Source organism: Phasianus colchicus, chromosome 6 (assembly GCF_987193195.1).
Source record: "Phasianus colchicus chromosome 6, bPhaCol1.hap1.1, whole genome shotgun sequence".
Classification (NCBI taxonomy): domain Eukaryota; kingdom Metazoa; phylum Chordata; class Aves; order Galliformes; family Phasianidae; genus Phasianus; species Phasianus colchicus.
The window spans coordinates 29,529,489-29,549,434 of NC_143441.1; the positions used below are offsets into that span (position 1 = coordinate 29,529,489).

At 37.2% G+C, this 19,946-nt stretch overlaps 1 protein-coding gene across 4 annotated transcripts in view; it reads left to right on the forward strand.

Moving 5' to 3' along the window:
* The window catches only part of SLC25A13 (solute carrier family 25 member 13), a 93,254-nt gene that overhangs the window by 62,212 nt on the left and 11,096 nt on the right, over nucleotides 1-19,946 (forward strand). For all 4 annotated transcript variants that reach the window (XM_031614455.2, XM_090142774.1, XM_090142773.1 and 1 more), the window contains 3 exons: nucleotides 911-963; nucleotides 1,938-2,018; nucleotides 14,160-14,300. In XM_031614455.2, coding sequence (XP_031470315.1) covers nucleotides 911-963; nucleotides 1,938-2,018; nucleotides 14,160-14,300 — 275 coding nt within the window. The remainder of the gene's footprint in view (nucleotides 1-910; nucleotides 964-1,937; nucleotides 2,019-14,159; nucleotides 14,301-19,946) is intronic.

A 19,946-nucleotide genomic window follows, 5' to 3' on the forward strand; every position in this document is an offset into this window, starting at 1 on the left:
CTGCAAGTGAGCTCTTAGAAGTGGGATGTTAGTTGTTGTCTCTTTCTCCAAAATATTTGGAGAACTGTAAATGTCAGACTCTGTAGAAAGTACCCAGAGGTGCTGTCTAGGATGCTAAAGCAAAGGGTCTGCATCTAGCCTGTGTGACTTGAAGAGTGCCCTTGCCAACGCTTACAGCACTGTTCTAGCCCCAGGCTTATGTGGTAAGCTCTGTGTGCTTTGAGGTTGTGTAGCCCAAACAAGATACTGTCTGTTAACTTCAGGCAAGTGAAATGAGAAGTTAGGTTCTTGCTTTCAGTTCTATACTACATCACTTCTAACCAAATAAAACAGGAAATTCCATACCTGGGAAGAAGGTAGCATGATTTGTTCTAAGGACTGGTGAGTTAGCTGGGCAGTGTGCTCAAGAATGCAGTCGTCCATGTTCAGATGTTTTACATTATTTTGATTCCTGTCCCCTTGGGTTCCACCTTCTAATGCCATTGTTTTTGTTGCCAGAAAAAAAAGTTCTGCGGTCATGATTTTTGAAATAGATATATCTTGTATCTTACAGAATTTATTAGAAAGTCTTCACACATTTTCGTGTGGAAATGCAGAAAATAAATAAGTGTAGGACAGATAATGAAACATAGCAGATCTGTGTTGGTGTTTAAGTGTAACATGAGCTAATATCACGGATTCAAGAAAGCTAGAGTAACTATAGTGTATGTAGGAAGTTACTGTGACTTGAAGTGGTAGCACAGAGTTTGTTCTCAAAATGGAATGTTTAAGTACTCTCATTAAATATAATAACACAAAATTGCTGTAAAAATTGCCCGCTTCTAGGTGGTGATCTCTACATACATTTGTTGATTTGTTTAGTTAATACCAAGTTACTTGATGCACTGAATTCTCTTTTTCTACCTTACAGGTCTGTTACCACAGCTATTAGGAGTAGCACCAGAGAAGGCCATAAAACTTACTGTAAGTTTGCAAATGGATTATTCTTGCACTTCCTCACATTTTAAAGTCCATCTAATTACAGTTAGCTTGTTAAGGATTTTTATTCTTTATGTGTCAGCTAGTTGATAAAGCGCCTTCCATCGTTTTTGCTTGATAGAAACTTAATTGCACAAAGCAACTGTTTATATCTCACTTGTGAACACTGCAAGTGGCATACAAGTCACATGTTTCTCAGCATATTTTAAGAATCTTACTGAAAACTTATTTTTGGATTGGCTCCAAAATATAACAAGCTTATTCAACTTCTTCATCTGTCTGCTTGTTTGTAACTAGTGCAGGGCTTTGGTTTCACCTCTTAGCAAGAATGAGTAATTATTTATTGAGATTGGAGGGCTTTTGTTTCTGTTTCTTCACATAGTTCCTGTATGTTTAATTTTTGCACTACAGGAGATAATTTGAACATGGAGTGGAGTGTTGATAAAAAAGGAACTTGTTTGCATGCATTTTTTTCCTAAATGTCTGTCTTCTGTAATTTTGTTATTTCTTGAATGATTTGAAAACACTGAAGAATTTCTCATTATAGGCTGATCTTAATGCAATGGTTATTCACAAAAGCTAGTAGAATGCATTTTAAAACTTATTGCATTAAAACTTATTACTGAACGTTCTGATATTTGTTTAGAACTATACTTCAATTTGCAAATGTTGTGAATATTTCTAAAATCTTAAATGAGTTTACCATTGTTTTGATAGTGATTATTTTATTTAATTACCAATTGTTATCATTTTTCTCCGATGATTCAAAACTAAATGTTGCAAATCTTTGTCGGGAAGAAAATAATAGTCAACTTTAATATGTCATATAAAATCTAAGATTTGTTTAGTATCTTTTAACTGCATGGATGTATTTGCATTTTTAGTTTTTATTTTGCACAAAAAGAGCATTTTCCCCAACCTTGTAATTTATTGGCTTTCATCAATGTTTGTTTTTTAAGGTTAATGATTTTGTGAGAGATAAGTTTATGAGTAAAGATGGCTCCGTCCCACTGGCTGCAGAAATTCTTGCTGGTGGCTGTGTAAGTAACTTTAATTTCCTTAATTTGAGATACATGAAAGTACGTGTAAGATTACCTATGTGGACTAAGGCTTCTGTTTAACCACAGATCCGGTTCAAGAGCAGACTCTACTAGAGCATCTCAGTTCTTTCCTAGATAGGCCAGCCACTCTTGATGAAAGGGTAAATGTACCTGTGCATCATGCCTGTAACTGCACTGTATAATTCTCACAGCTCAGTTTGTTTCCTTAATACAGAATCTGTCTTTGTGAGTGTTGGCTGTAGCTTATGGCCTAAAGAGGATTCATGCTAACCTTTCCAGAAATTAATAATTAGCTACTACTTTGTGGCACCCACTCTGCCACGTCACTTCTTTCCTGATGTGTTATTGCGCCCACTAATTTTCACTTTTTGCAGCAATACTGGCTGTTTGAAATGGCAAAAACTACTCATGCTTCCTTGAGTTCACAGCAGACGTAGGCTGTCTAATGTTAACTCAGTACATAATGTGTTCCTGAATGTAGGCTGCAGTTAAAATCCACTATGTTTTTAAGATTGTTTTCCTTGCTCTGAGTGGTATCTTAATGAACGAGTGGTATATTCCTGGGTAAATGATAATACTTCACATTTTGGTCTAGTTCTGTCTGTTCATGTTACAGCTTACTTTACCTGGTGTATTGATTTTGTTCTAGCAAATGTAAATACGTTAAGTAAAATGAATAGTTATTCAAAGACCAGTGCACTTTACAGATAAAGAACAGTGTTTATTTAAACTGGCTTTGATCACCAGGGCATAGCAATGTTGGTATATTTTCAATCTATCTTTGTTTCTGCTGTCATAAGACAGATGAGGTCACATTTTCAAGCAGCTTCTACCTGTGCTGAAAACTACAATTGAGCAGCTACTTAAAAACAAATTTTTTGCATCTCAGCCTCAGTCGGCGCAGAGATCCATTCTGTGTGTGCTCACAGAGGGAGAGCACACTACAGATTATCTCAGCCTGGGGTGCAGCGCCTTGATGCCTCACGGGCTGAGAAGCTCCAGCTTTCTGTAGTTCTCAGGAGATGGGGCAGGATTTGGCTGCTGTCTCACTGTGCCCTGTTTGATCACTGACCTGTTGTAGACTGCCAGGTAGGATCCCCTTGTTCTGTAATTCTAGCAGCATTCAGGGGAGGAAAAAAAAAAAAGAAGGGGGGAAGGAGGGAGGGAAGAAGAATGTGGGGCTCTGAAGTCCTAAATAAAAAGCATGCTGTAAGTGAAGGGAAAATGCAATAAACTACTTGCAGAGTAAAAAGTATTTGCCCCTTACACTAATAAAACATCTTATGAACATAGCAGCCATAGAAACTAAGCAAAATTTTCATTTAAAATGTCATTTATTCTGGAGTTTTTATTTTTACAGACTGCTGTGAATTTTTTTAATGCAGTAGAAAAAGCACTCTTTACAGAGACCTGTCATTCACCGGCAAGCTTTTTGCCAGCAGTTCATCATAAACCAGGGATCTGCTTTCAGAGATAGGTGGCTTGAGATGTATTTTAAACATGCTGTAACTGTTGGCTCGTTGCATTTGGAATTCGAAATACATATGAAGAATGGGATGCTGCACGAGGTTCTAGCAGCAGACGTGCAGTGGCAGAATGCCCTGAGTTTCCTTTTAACTGCGAAGTGCTCCTTTTAACTTAAGGGCATAGTCTGGTGCCAGGCAGATAGGTTGCAACTTGTCTCAGCTGCAGGTGGTCTTTGTTTTTTTTGTAATTTTAAACCGAATTCAGCCTAGGAACACAGACTGTCATGACAAGTGGTGCCTAGCTTTTCGAGGAAAAGAGATGGGTTTTCCTTTCATGATATAAACATATGCATAAAATGTGAAATGCCAAAGGCAGGCCTCTCCTCGAGCTTCTAGAGTTGGACTGGCCCAACCTTTTGTCCCAATTTCAGTTCATGTGAAACTTGCGCTTTCAGTGGAAGCAGCAAGGACATTGTTGAATGCTTTTGAAAATTTTTGGTCTTGGATTTTACCTTTTTTGAAAGTGTAACAATCCTGTATAAGGGAGGCAAGGAGAGAGAAGAGATGATGTGTTACAGTCTAAAAAGGTGCAGCCAGCTAGGAGGTGTTGTATAAAAAGAAAGCTGCCCTACCACCTTTCCACTCTCTATATCTAGTTTTCAGCTGTGATTGTGTTACAGACACTGATATTACATTTTCCTTTCTCCGTGCTTGTATGTCCCTGGAGCCCATTCATTCTTTATGCGAGGGTTTTGTGCTGGGATGTGTGGTAGATTTCAGTGCTTTAAATACCAGCCCCACAAGTTCGTTACAGCATTTACAGTTATAAGAAAGGGAGGACCAAGCAGATTCTTGGGTTTTTCTGGCTGTTCAGTAACACAAAGGGCTTTGAAGGGGTCAGTATCACCTGAGCAGCTCCACTCTGCTGTTCGTCCAACCATTGCCAGGCGTTGACTTTTAAGTCCCTAAGGAGCTCGCTTTGCATCATAATTACTGAGAATTAGTACACATGGCTGACTTTTGCACTTGTAACTAAAGCTGATTGTTTCATTGAACAAGTCTTTTTCTGTTTTGTAAACTGTTTTCTCTGCGGAAAAAAAAAAAAGAAAAAAAAAAAAAGAAGAAGAAAATAGAAAGATCTTTTACTCCATGACCTCGTGGCACTTAGTTCAGTAAGCAGTGTGTTTCATAGATTATTATGTGAAGAGGAAAGTGATAGATTGTCTGAGATTTTTTTTGAGACCTCCAAGAATACAATTAAAAATACAACCCTGGTGTTTTTATACAGTATCTGAAGGAGGATTTCTGTGTAAATACTTGCTTCAAAATTTCCATCTCCTTTGTAGGAATTTGTCTTAGTGACTCTAGTGTTTGCTACCTGTGAAAATATATGGAAAGATTTGCTCAATGCCTGACACCTACCATGAACACAGGCCTCTGCTATGTAGTTAAGACTCATCCAAATCCTATATAGCTCTTACCATTACTAGAATAGTAAAGAGCTCCAGTACTAAGATGTAGCATAATGATATTATAGAGCTATGATCTGCTAAGCATCTAAACTAACTTAGCATCCTCAAAAGAAAAAGTGTAAAAATATGTTAGGTTTGATTTCAGCTGATGCTGGCTGTAACTTCCCTTCAGGGAAAAGGATGAGTTTGAGGAAGCACTAAATTCAGCTTGAAATCTCTTCATTTACAGTGACAGTAATCTTGTAGTTTATATACATCTTTGTTTTCTATGATCTTTAATTTATATATTGAAGTAAAGAATAATCACTACTCCTACTGATTTTATATTACTTGCTTTTTTAAACCTAATTCCCTGAAAAGCTTCATTAAAAACAGATTGATGGGTTTTTTTTATACAGTGCTGATTATTATTCCTATTTTGGGATTATATTAGCAGATTAAAAGCTGTTTAAAAGTGGCATAGAGATTATTATTATTTTTTTTTTAACTGCTGCCACTTAGTTACTGCTAAGCTTTCAGATGAGACAATAATTTTGCTTATTTCCATAAATATGAAGCAGTTCCACATTTAACTGAAAAATATGGTTTGTCTCTGGAATTGTCAGTGGAAGAAATGTGAAGATTCAAAATAGAGTGCTTAGAAAATACACACAAAATATTAAGAAAAATGGAGGAAGTATTGTAGCACGGCTGAAAAGAAACAGCTTTTTAATATATGTGGACTTGTCTGCATATAGCAATACAATTATAGAGGTAAATCAGAGGCCCAATGTTCTTCAAGAAAAGGGAAAAACATTTTGCTTTGTAACCTTTCCTCCTACTCTCCCTCCTCTTTCCAAGTGCTCAGTCTTTTTCTTCCCAGCTGCTCAGTGTGCACTCACTATTAGCCAGTTTAAGTCGTGTAGCACAGTACAATTACAGACCCCGTACAGATCTGCTTTTATTTAAGCTGTCAAGGCAATTATAGGCATATTTCTAGAGACTTTATAGCAATCACAGTAAAGTTGAAACATAATGGACCTGCTTGGGCAACCTCAACTCTGCCATGGAACATAAAAATTAGATATGATTAAGATGGGGTTCATCTAGAAAGTGCAAAATCCTGTCCAGAACTAATTTTTATAAAGGCGTATGATGTGAAATTCCAGATGAATTGTGTCACATAACCAGTCCAGTGCAGATAGTTTTATTAAGCTACTCACAGCGTTTGTTTTATGTTTCAGAGAGCAATAAAGATAAGTCTACATCTGAGCTGCATTTTCTCTGTTGAATTTTAGTAGAGGCAGAGAGATGGACCATGATTCTTAGATTACGTACAGAAATTCAGACATTGCTAAGTTGTGTCTGAAGGTATCAATCTTTTTTTTTCATTATTCAGAAACCGAAGTCTGACAAAATTCTCTTCTATTTGGCAAGGAACTCTGAGCTATGGGTAAAAATGAAACTGAGCGTTAAGTAGGCGGGGGGGTGGAATCTCTGTATGTATATCTGAAAAAGAGGATTACAAACTGCTCTTGCAGAGACCAGTTTTGTTATAGTTTATTGAGATAAGGTTAAGTAATAATGGTCTTTATGATTGCTCATATTAGCTTTGAAAGCAAATGGCATATGTTTCTTGTATTCTTAGCAGATTTACTCCAAGAAGTCCTTTCTCCCTGTAGCCAGAGACCATAACTTCCATTTCACTTTAAAGGGCAGTTGTACACATATAAAAGCCCAACGGTCACATTTCTTGCTTATGGAAAGGTTCAAAGGGCTCCTAAAACTATTATTTTTCTTGATGAAAATTAAAGCTTACTACATGGAATTTATTTTGTTAAATAAATAAATTAGATTTAAAGTATGTTTAATTAATGTAATGGAACAAAATACACTGAATATAGTGTAATTCATTAGATACTGAAACGTATGGTTTTCTCCTCTGAGCTACTAATTGCAGTTGTTTTTAGCATACTGGTTCTGACCAATGTTAAACTTCTGGTTTAAAAAAAAAAAAAAAAAAAAAGGAGCAGTTTGATATGGACTTAAAATAACTTCACTTTTGCAAACCCATTCTGTTTCAACACTGCTCTGTTTTAAGTGTCTTCAGTTAAATTTCAGCTAATTTTCATTTTAGAGCCTTACAGTGAAGCTGGGGAAGGTAGCATATGGTAACACAATAACCCTTCCAAGAGGTTTTACCAAAGTGTGGGGATGTTCCTGCTTTTCTGTGACCTCACCCCACATTTCCTTGCAGGTTCGGATGTTTTAAAACATAGTTTTACTGAATCTTTTCCCCAGTCATACCTGTTTAAACTGGCTTTTCCTGAAAACAGTCAGAAGTTACATGGAACGTGATTTCACTCCACTGAATTTTCCTTTTAGATTAGTTCATTTCGTTTTATTTTTTTTCTAAGATTATTTTCCCATTACAAATTAGAGGTACTTTCCCCTTTTCCTTCCCCCTTCTTCCTTTTCACTTCCCTTCTTCCTTAAGAATATAAAAATAGGGAGGGACCAGTATGAAGAGTGGAAAAGATTTGTACAAACTCTTAAACTAGATGGGGTTGGTAGGTTTATGTTGATATCTGTCAGATTGCAGAACAGATCAGCTCTATCTACTAAAAAGACCAATTTTTACAAGAAGTATACCACATATTCTTTCTATTCTTTTGTTTTCCTATATTAGAAGTATTGAACAAAAGTTCACATGAAGATGCATTATAGCTTAAAACATTGTTTTGATAATTGTATTTTATTAGGCATTCATTTCTCCTGTTATTACTTCTTTTAAAAGCAGTAAAATATTGTAGTGTTTACCTGTGCAGGTTCAAAAAAAAGGAAAAAAAAAAACAAAAACCAAAACTAAACCTCAAACTCCAATTGGGAATTAACGTCTAGCTTTCTGTGAGAAAAAGGAAGATATTTATGATGTCACAGTAATTTATGATATGACCAAGAAATAATGGGTCACAATTTTAATATAGCTACCATGCCGTAAGACTTGAAAGGTCTGTAAATCATTAAATGATTCCACAACTAGTCAAAATAGACAAGTAGAGCAGACAGAGCCAAATGTTAACATATTTGACAGGTCTGTAGCTTAATTGCTTTTATAATGCCAATCAAGAAGGCTCCACTTTGATTTTTTTTGGCTAGGCTTCTAAGAACTGAATTACCTATAACATAGAAAATATAGAATCTGCAATTTTTTTTTTTTTTTTTTTTCCCATAGCAGAGTTGGTCTGTGCTTATAAAGAAACCATGCTCCTGTTAGTTTCTGTGTAGGCAGATTATTAATAAACTATTTCTGGAAATTCTCACAAGTTGTATCTGAATTTTGCTTATCTATATGAAGCAGTTGCAGGAATGCACTTCTGTTCAGGCTAATTGCAGTCCTATTTATGAGCATTTTAAGTGAATGTTTGAAGGGGTTTGCTTTGCATTTTATGTACCTTACCAAGACTTAGTGATTACAGCTCTACTTTCTGTTTGTGCAGCCCAAGCTTAGACCTCAGCCAGGCAAGAGAAGTCTGTCCTGGGAAGACAAAGATTAGCTGGGGAAAAACACAGTTCTGTCTGAGCAGCATGAAAGCTGTTTCTGTGCTATCCTGGTCTGGGTAGTGAAAAGCAGATGATTGAGGGCTGAGGAAATCTCCTCATGATCTGAAGAAAAGGTATTTACTACATGAACTCCCATTGCTAAAGAGCATTATCAGAATTCTGTATAGATAGGGCTGCAGATGAGAGGACACAAAATAGCACAAGATGGCTTGTCTGGGTTTTTGAAGCCTGGCTTTATCTGAAGAAATGTAACACAGAACCAACCTTTTGAGAACCCAGCGTGATTTACCCTTGACACAGAGTGCCACATAATTAAGGTTTTCACCTTTGAAATATATAAGAAAAACAGTCACTTTGGACAGCTGTCTGTTACTCGGCATCTCTTCTGGTAACAGTGAGCTCCATAGTGAAACCACATATGCAGCCACTCAACACAATTCGTCTCATGCTTTTGTGACCTTATGGCGTATGAACACCAAGACTCTCACAGGTAGTTTGGAGCCCTGTGGTGGCACTCTGTAAATCTGGGTCTTCTGATCCTGTTCTAACATGGAGTTACATGTGATTTTGTGGCATTAATATTTATTAATGCCTTAATTGCCTCTTATACAGTGAGGATGGTGATACTTCCATTTTTCAATCCTTTTTAGTACATTTTAAATTTATATTATTTACTTAAAAAAAAACAAACTTGATATTTGTACAATGCTTAGTACTTTCAGAGCTTTGGCTTAAATTAGGATTAGTATACACTAGCAAATGCACAGGGAAAAAGTGGCAAGGAGTAATATCCTGGGACTGAGTGCAGTAGCCCATATGACTGAATATGGTATGTAGTTGACTACAAATTTTGGATCTTGCACCACGTGGTTGTTTTGTAAATCAAATGAGTAAGCAAAGCATTGCAGACAATTTCTTTTGCAGACGCTGACTCTGGATAATTGTATAATACTGTGCTTATGTATTTTAATGGTTGCCATTAATTGCTATAATTGCTGTCCCTGGGTGATATTGTTGGAAATATTAACACTCTAATAGCAGTAGTAATCCTTTTATTTATCTATAAGCTTTGAAGATGATATGTGACAAGTTAGGTACAGAAAATCTAGGATAACCCTAAACACTCTTAGCTGAAAACAGGAAAAACCTAATGGCTTGCAGCTAGTAAATAAGGTTAATTAGAGTTGCTGGAAGAGCTGATGATCAATAGTGATGAAAAGAGAAGAATCACAACCTAATACTTTCTTTTGGGATGGAAAATACAGAATTTTATTTGTGAATTACAGGCTGTATTCTTTTCAGAATGTACACTGAGGCTTTCAAATGCAGATTTGAAAGCCTTTGGAGAGTTAGGTCTGGTGTATTCATTTCTTATCTAGTCTCATAAGGGCACAGAATGCACTTAGATGAAAAAGAACAAGGATTCCTTGCCTTAGTGTAATGAAGGAAGTGAAAATCTGTTTATTTGCCAGTAAAGTTTATTACAAGATTATTTGAATATGTGAAGAAATAGAAAACATTCCAACTTCTTAAACTGGAGTAGTGTTAAGCTAGCTGCTGTTATTAAATATTTTTTTTTTTTTACAGAATGGATTGTATTTCTCCATCGACAGAAAAAAAATACCACAACTATTTCTGCTTCTCCCTGCTGTTCTATAAAATAGGAAAATAGAGGGAGGAATGTGATAGGCATTACTGTATTACTGTACAAGGCTATACCGCCATCGAGAGGTGCTGGGTGATATACCAAGTGCAGAGTTGAACTGCAAAAGTGGGGGGAAAAAAAAAATAAATTCACATGTGCATATCTAGCACATGTGTTCATGGATGGTGCAGGTATTCCTCTTTGATTTTCTTGCTTTATATCATACAAGACCGTAAGTGCTTGTGATTAGATCAAATGTTAAATACTTTTAGAATAATATGAGCCCTTTCTGGGACCTTTCAGATAGTTATGCACTAGCTCTTGGTATTCACTCCTATAAATGAGCCAACATTCCCATTTTTATTTAATCACACGATACTAACTGGAAAGTAATAAATGTGCTTTTCCAATCAGATCATTTGTTTATTTTAAAAAAATATATGATTGGAAGAGGAGATAAAAAATTCAGAGTTGAGGGTATTCAGTGTAAAAAAAAAATTGATGTTACTGGTAACTATACTCAAGAGTTTATAAAAGTTATCCCGTCATGATTTTTATGACACTTAATGGAGAATTCATTAGGTTTGAGCAACCTGAGCTTAAACTGTGTTTATTCTGGCCAAGAAAATAGTTTCCAAGTTCTTACCTTTGGGAACATATTTTAAAATAATTTTTAAATGAGGTGCACTTTTAACTGTGAAAGGTGCCAAACAAGAAGTTAATGTTCTTCAACTTTTTGCCAAATAAAATGAGCAGGCTGATAACATTGATCATGTTTTGTGTGTCTTTTCCACAACAGTTTATACCAGCACCTTGAAGAGAGAAAATAAATAAATAAATGAGATTTCTTTCATTACATTCAAGATGTAAAAACTCAGAAGACAGAAACAATGCTATTGTGATTCAAGCTACTGATTTCGAGATCAGGATGTCTGGAGACTGTTACTAGTTGCTTGTTTGAGCTTGGGACACACACACACAAGGGCATACAATTAACCTCCTTACCTCAAATCCCCTTCTTGTAAAACTAGAGCCATTGTGCTTCCCTTACAGGAGCACTGGGAGGAAATAGCCATTAATATTTATGAGACACTTGCATACTGTGATGATGAATAACGCAATAGGAGTTACCGGTACTAGACAAGCAAGAAATCATTTCATTAGACAATATAGTAGCCATCTCCAGTTTGCTTCCCTTCCCTTTTGAGAATAGGGAGCTGCAGTTGCCAGCACGGATGATTAAATAACAGGGTGATAAAGGCTCCCCACGAGGTGACTGTACTTGTTACCACTGGAAGTGCCTGTGCACTGGCTGATATCAAACCATCCTTCGTCTCCATCGCAGGGTAGGCAGGTGGTGGGATACTACTGAGACCTACTACAATAGGTCCTACCAAGACCTTCTGTCAGGTATTGTCTGGCTTATCACCTTCAATTACTTATCATTTGGTGTTTAGTGTGTATCTTCCATCAAGTTCAGAGGATGACAAAGGTTGTGCAGAGAGTTCTGGAGTAGTGCCTAAATGGTTTTGCAGAAGAACTTCAATGAAAATTTCCAATGTCTTTTGTTAGAGGAACTGCTTGGGCAACAAAGCCAGTAGTATTCACATCAGCTGTTTTAGTGTTTTTGGTAATGCCTGGTGCATACATGTCTCAGTGCTTTAAAAATTTGAATACAGCGAGCCTGATTGTATGAGGTAGGTTAAGTAATAGCATCCCCATTTTTCAAATAGCAAGCTGAAACAGAGGGAGTCTTGTGTGATTTACCCAGAGCCACAAACATGTAACATTCCCAAGTATTGCCACAGCCAGGCTGGACGTGCAAACATAAACATTTGTATGTGCTAGCACTTTAAACACTTCCCACTCGTTAGAATTCAGAAATTATTTGCCTTTATTCTCTATTAAAAACAGGTCTGTTTCTGTTTCCTTTCTCTAAATATGGCATTCACTTATAAACATTTTATAGATTTTTAAATTACTCAATGTTTTGGTACATTAATAATCATCAATTAAACTTAATTTTGTTGTCATCTTTTGAGTATTGATATGGTTTTCCTGTAGTGAAAATTAAAGAAACACTTCCCATGGAGTCATGGTACAATGTAATGCAAGAATATCACACTGAGAGAAAGTAGTTTATTTGTGCTAACATAGATCCAGTTGATATGAGTTTTTAAATTAATGTACTTTAGAGGATGACTGTGGTGTAGCAAACTTGCAAATGAATATTAGCACCTTGCAGTTGGGATTTTATCATTTTAAGAATGAAAAATGTGTGATGGCAGTGTGGGAACACTTAATGTTTGTAATAATAAACCAAACTGTTTATCACATAGGAATTTACAATTCATCAGAAAGACCCATCCAATATTTGCTTTGATTTTGAGACTTTGCTAGATGAGTATACAAGTAAAAGAGAATGTCTTTTTTTTTCCTTTTTTTCTTTTTTTGTGTATGTGTGTGTGCTAACTTAATATGTTTTAAGTGCAAATCTGAAATCAGAATACGTGCCAAATAATTTATCATCCTAATTTCTGATGGCAATAGGAACAGCAATTTTATATGTACCAGGATTCTGGTTTGGTAAATGCAGTTAAATTAAATTATGCCAATTTGAAAGTCAAAACCAGTTGAGTTACACAAGAGCATGCTTTTTCTGGTCAAAATAGGAAACATTTGGGATATTTGGGGGGTTATGTAAAGACTTTAATTTGTAACCACACTGTGTACGCTCAGTCTAAGTGGTAGACAAGAATAGTTGTTCGTGCGATTTGCCATTTCTTCAGCACATTATTTAAACCATATTACTGTGCCTATTTTTTATTTTGAATGATAGCTGATCTGAGCTATGATTAATTCTTTTAACATTTGGATAATTTAAAAAAGATGTGCACATACTGTTTACATACTAGACATGGCTAGATGGAAGTGCTTTTAAATACAATTTATTTTAGTCATTGCCTTCTAGAAAAAAAAACTGTTTTGTTGTGGGGATGGTTGTCCTTTGCATAGTCTGTCGTTTCAGAGCCTAGAAAAGAGCATAGCTGCTGGGCTGTGTAATTAAGAAATTAAAAGAAGTTAGAATGACACTGTTGAATTTTGGCCAAATGGAGCTCAAATGAGTATTTCTAAATTCACTTAGGTTGTGTCACGTAACATTTTTTTCTCATTTCAAATTTAAGCTTGGGATCTGTTGGTGTACCAAAATGGTAATGCCTCGTGTCACCTGTTGTGATGAATTTCAGTAGAACTGGTGCAGTCTAAAATGCTTGCTACCACTGTGTTTTAAATCTGACTAGCCTACAAGATGAGTTCAGTGGTACCTTACCAACAAATACAGACCGACACTTTTTAAACATTAAGCAGTTCTTGATGAATGGAATCCTTCAGGCTTTAGACCTTTGTTACTTGGTGCACAAGTAATGATGTGGAGCTCAGATTCTTGAATCAAACAGCATTTAGTGACTCTGAAGCTAGTATTTCAGTGGGATTTTAGAAGAGGAAAAGATATCTGCAGTTCTGGTTTCTGGAATCCATGTTTTGTGAACTTGTGCCAAAACTGAAAAAGCTTCTGCCAGACTTCTACTCCTCAGTAGTATATTTTCACAAAGTACCAGCATGATCTTCAGTTTCTTTGCTTGGTTACTCTTTTCCTCTATTACTTGCTTTATGATGTTTTTGGCTTGTCAGTATTGTGTGAATTGATGTTGGTGAATACATCCTTGCAGCAGGAATTGAGGCAGTGTGTTTGATGTACCGCAGTGTCCTGCAGTGGCTGACCTGCTTCCTTTCTGTTTCCTGACCATTCATCTCACGTGGGGTAGATTTCTTGCCTTGTGAGCTGCAGCTTATTAACTAATATTAAAATTCACATCTGCTAATGGCTGAACTGACAGCAGCAAGATTAAAAACATATTCTCTTATATGTAACAGGACATATGTTGCAAATAATTTAACGAGTTAACATACTGCCTTCTACTTTTAATTTCAGGCTGGAGGTTCTCAAGTGATCTTCACCAATCCACTAGAAATTGTCAAGATTCGACTACAGGTGGCTGGAGAAATTACTACTGGCCCTCGTGTTAGTGCCCTCACTGTACTACGGGACTTAGGCTTCTTTGGTCTCTACAAGGTACCTTTTTTTTATACATAAATGAAAAGCAAATTGTGAATATTTCAGATCAGAAGATTATTTCATTGTTCTTAAAAACTTTTGAGAATGAACATAGTTATGCTTCTTTTTAACTATTTGTTATGCGGTATTATATCTTCATTTTTTGCTCCTGATTAAGGGGAGACACAACCTTGTGATTTAAGTATGTGGCCCTTGTGAATCTTACTAAAATTTCTTTCATCTTTTCAGCAGATCTGGCTGTAAGTATTGTTGATTAAAGATTAGGTTATATTTCCTGATGCTCTGCCTAGTGTAAAAATAGAGTTATTTTCATCTGCTTTCTTTATAGAGAGCTTACAGTTGCAGAGCTGTGCTTTTGCTTTTCTGTGTTTGATTCAGCAATTTTCCCAGTTAAATTAACTTAATTAACTTTGCCATTGTTAATCTGGCGATGGGAATTAATTACAGCACAATTACTAGAGAGGAAATATGGATGGTAGAAGCCCAATGTGAAAGTAAACTCTACAGCAAACTTCCCCTTGCTAGTTTACAAACACATTTCCACGAGTAATACTGGAAAATATACTTTTATGAGTGTATGGTGCAAATTCTACTCTTCTGCTTTCTCCATTACTGTTCTCACATATATATATGCATAAATATCTCGAAATAAAGTTGGATTTAATGTTAGACTGATACACACACACACACAAGCACACAGACTGCAGAAGGGTTAAAAACATCTGTTGAATCTTAACAGGGTGTATGCTGCAAATAATGGAAAGGGCAGACATACTACCCTCCACCTGTAGATGAGGTGGACAAGATATGGAGGGGTATGAAAGGTATTGGAATACTCTGAAATAGCCCTTTTGCTCAGAACAAAAATTAATGAATTCCATACACCACAGAGCACCGTATGGTGTTTCCTCAGATTTTGTAGCCTGCTCTCCAGGAGAAAGCTTCATGCTGTCTTTTTGTCCCAGTCTTTGTAGTGCAGCAGGCAGTATTCTTCTGTTTCTTATTTACAGCAATGCAACTGTAAACTGAAGACGCTTCGATAACACCAAATGAGCCCCATCCCCCTCTCAACAATATTTAAATGTCATCCACATTTTTCACCCGCAATCCTTTTAAATCGTTCTTTTAACATTACAAAGAGAAAGCCTGCCCGGGAGTAGATGTATGTATGCTTTGGCCTGGTGAGAAGTAGCAGGTCTGAATAGGATTTAATGGGGAGTCGTTTTTCCCTTTAAATCGACTTGCTAATTTTTTAGGTGTTTTACTGAAGCTGATGCTATTGTGTAAACTCCTAATAAATGACATTATGGTGTTGATTCGGGTGAGCATTTACAACTGAACAGTCTGCATCCCTGAGGCTGTGCAGGAATGGAGGGCAGCTACTGACTTGTGCTTGAACTGTTACAAATAAAACGCAAGGTGAGAAAGAATGACCAGCTGATTTACTACAGCTAGTGTTTATTCATTTGATTTTCCTGATAACCTTCTATTGGTTGCTCAGGAGCGTTTGCTGTATTTTTTCCACTTTTAAACGGCATTAATGTCTAAAGTCGTATTATGGCTTCTTTGTGATTTCTGAAGTACGTACTTTGGGACTGTTTGCAAGGAATGCACCTTCTGAATGTGAGTTGTGCACTGGGACGGGCACCGTTCTTTAATCCCAAGCTACGTGGTTTCACTGGTCTGTTCATCAAGTCTGCTCACCTCCTCCTCTTTAAAAAAAAAAAAAAAAAGAACACCCCAGAAGGGTTTTCACTTTTTCACTCTTCTGTCTCTCTTTCTCAATCTCTCTCCTTTCCCCATCCCTGTTCCTTGTGGTTCGTATGTGCGATCTGTATTTGTCTCCTCCAAAAAACAGCCTGAGCAAACAAAAACAGAAAAGAGAAATAAAGAGAATTGAATTACGTTGATAAATTTGGAAAGCTTGTGCTGTTAACTAGTCACTTAGCTTTACGACTCTAAAACAGAAATGAGGGTTTTGTGTCTGTCTCACCACTTCTCATGTAAACTCTTAATGTGATCTGAGCTTTCATTTGCATCTTAGGGCTTTCGGTGTAACTTTGTCTTTTGCATCCTTGTGAAGATGTCCAATGCCTCAAATGTATTTATTTTAGTTGAACTTAAGAAGCATCCATGGATATTACTGCAGAAGGACAAGAACTGATAACTGCTTTACAAAATGGTTTTGTTTTGTGAGTCTTGAACTTTGTTATGTGTGGGGCTTTGTGTAAATATTCCAGGTGTTTAAACACTTCTGTATATTAGCAGTGATTTAGGACCAACTGATTCACTTAGTTTTGCAAGTGTTGAAAGCAAATTCTAGACTTTTCATTTCAGGATTTTTCATTTGAAACAGATGCTTTTTAATTACCTTTAAAAAAAAAAAAAAAAAGTCCAGAATTTAATGGTCAATATTATTTAGATAACAGGGTTTTGTCTTTTTTTTTTCTTTTTCTTTCTTTTTTTTTTCTTCTGATTGGTATGAATCTGGTTGTGGGTTTTTTTGTGTTTTTTGTTTTTTGTTTTTTTTTTCTTACCTGTGATTGGTGTAGAGAAAGCAAAAGTAACAAGAATTAAGTGTTCTATCAGCTTTGTTTGTTTCAAATGCATAATGTTCTTTTTTGGTCTGACCTGTTAGAAATTCTTGAAATTCTTGTAAAACTGCCCTAAGAAGGGTTGACTGCAGTTTTCTACAGCAGTTTCCACCATTGCTCAGTGTCTGTACATGAGTAAGTGACTGTCCAATGATTCACTTCTGATGTCTGCATTGATGGCCATTAACAAGCATCAGAAGAGCTGAGTCCCTAGAGGAGGCCATCAGATGGGATGGTACAAGAAGCTGTGCAGAGACACAGAGGATCCTCTGTTGCTTGCAGAATCTTCTTTGAGGCCTTGCTTTGAGGTGGAACAGAAAGGGATTTCGTCAGCCTGATAGTTGCCTGGTGAAATGCATAGAAAGCCAAAATTGTTGACTTCACTGTACTGCCAGCAGTGGAAAAAAATGGATTTGTTAGAGTGGTGATAGCACATGCTTAATAGGAAGATGGAGTCCAGAAGATCTGGTCTTACGTTGGAACTAATACTGCCATCATGATAATTGTTTAAAATAGGAGCAGAGGTGTTTTTAAATATTTTTTCTGTGATGAATGAGAGCTTTACCAGTCTAGTTCATAAGTTCTTAGGAGAGCAGAAGTGTTTCCATTGCTTGTCAATGTGAGATTACTTCTGTATTGGAAAGCTACAAACCTCTTAAATCAGGAGTGATCATCCAGTCTGCTGCACGCTGGCTTCTCTGTTTCTCTCTCTGCTTTTGTGCTGTTTTGTTTACATGTTTACACGTTGCATGGACTGCTTTAAAAATTGTTTTCCCAGTTCAGAAATACATCAAGTTAAAGGCAGTTCTGACCACAACAGATCAGTCCAGCACGTTCTGCTTAGTTCCTATGAATCTTGCTAACATCTATGCTAAAATTTAGGTGAAAAATTATTGTGTCCCATATAGTAGTCAATATGGAAGAATGTACTTCCATTGATTAGAACTGGGGCAGCCAGAAGATGCAAGGAGTTCTGCAAGTCAGTCCTAGCTTCGTGATCAAATGCTTGCATGTCTCAACAAGGTTTGCTGTTTGATGTTTTGTGTCAATTTCTAACTAGGAAATGCATTTTGTAGATTACAACTCTCAAACTTCCCTGATACAGGTAGTTTCAGTGTTCCTGTCTTTCCTTAGCAAAGAAAACCAATGCACAGATAAATAAATCTTAGATTTTGTGTCAATGAATTAACAAAGGAAATGTTATGTATAACTTCTTTGCACCTGGCTGAGTGAATATTTCATTGATTATAATCCTAATTATCACAGTACTCTAGTCTAGACAAATTGCATTTGATGATCACTGATGTCCTTCTGTATTCAGGAGATTAATATTCTTCTAGATAATTCCTTGTTGTGTTAACGTGGTGCTCTGCTATGCTAGTGACAAAATAATTCACAGTAGTACTCTGTCAAGATCTCTGCCCTGTGTACTGCTGTACTTTGTAGTTCTGATGTTAGAATCTGATTAATTTGTGTGGAAAACCAGTCTGCAGGACATCAGGGCAACCAGACTTCATGTTTGACTGCCTTCGTAGATTTTAAAAACACAACCCAAAACTTTCCTACAAGAGTTGCTTTCCCCACACCTCCCCTTTAGGCAAGAAAGCAATAAATCTCTCCTTTACCTGCTGTTCTCAGAATTTGGCACAATGAGTTCCTTCAGCCTCTCCTTCCTCACACACCATGGGCGTCCTGTCCACCTTGACAGCCCTGCACTGGACTTTTTCCTGGTGTGCAAATGTCCTCCTTGTGTTTGGGAGCCCAGAACTGGACACTGGGTTCCAGAGGCAGTCTCACCAGCGCTGAATGGAAAGTGAGTATCAGCTCCCTTGCATCCTTGCACAGCATGTGACTGTCCACTTTTACGGCACAGAGGCATTGCTGACCTGTTTGTTACTTGTCCACCAGCACCCCTGGACTTTTTTTGCAAATAGGCTTTCTGGCTACTCAGACTCAGCCTGTACTGCTGCAGGGCGCTGTTCCAGTCCAAATACAGGACTTTGCATTTGCTGTTCTGAACTTCATGATGTTCTTGGCAGCCTACTTCTCCATGCTGTGAAGGTCCCTGTGAATAGCAGCCTACTCCTACAATTCAGTATCATCCACTAATCTGCTGAGAGTGCAGCCTACATTCCACCGATGTGTCTGTGACGATTCTACAGCAGATCATTTCAAAACTTTGCCCATAGCCACAACTTACAACATCCATTTCTGCCAGCTTGTCTACAGGTCTGGCAATCAGGTTCATCAGCCATTATCTGGAACATCCTTATTAGCTGTTTCCAGTATCCCCTTGTCCTTTATGTGCCTGGAAACAGCTTCCAGGATAGCTTGCTTTGTAAATTTCCTGGGGGCTGGGGTATAGCTGGTAGTTTTCCAGATATTCCTTCTTGCTCTTCTTCAAGATGGGTGTGGTGTTTGTCTTTTTTCCAATTGTACAAACCCCCTTGACTGACTTGAGTTTTTGAAGGCAATAGCTAACTCACAGGAACATCAACCAGCTATCTCAGCACCGCTGGAGATGTATCATCTACTCTCATGGATTGTCTGCGTGCAGAGGACTTAAATGTTCTGTCTACTGTAGGTGGTGGTATGCTTCTGCAGACTTTTCTAATACACTTATGGAACTGAGAAGCCTGAGTGCAGATTTTACTAGTAAAAAGTGAGGCAAGTAAGTAATTTCTCTCCCTTTTCCGTGTCCTTAGTCACCAAGTATCTTGTCCCACTGAGCAACAGCCTCACAATTCCCTTAGTTGTCCTGAGTTGCTGATATGCTCACAAAAGCATTTGCAACTCACTGGGTCCAGCACCAGCTGACCCCTGGCTATTCTGACTCCATTGCTGCATGCCCAAGCAGTGTTTCTGCATTTCTCCTATGTAGAAAACCCCCAGTTCGCCTTCCTTTTTTACCTCTGCATCTGAGCTCACTCATGAGTTCCTCATTTATCCATGCTATTCATTTTATCTATAATTGCAACAGTAAGATTTGACACATACGACTTGTTAGGTTAACTGCTGGGTTAAATCCCCAGAGTTCTTCAAAGGTAGA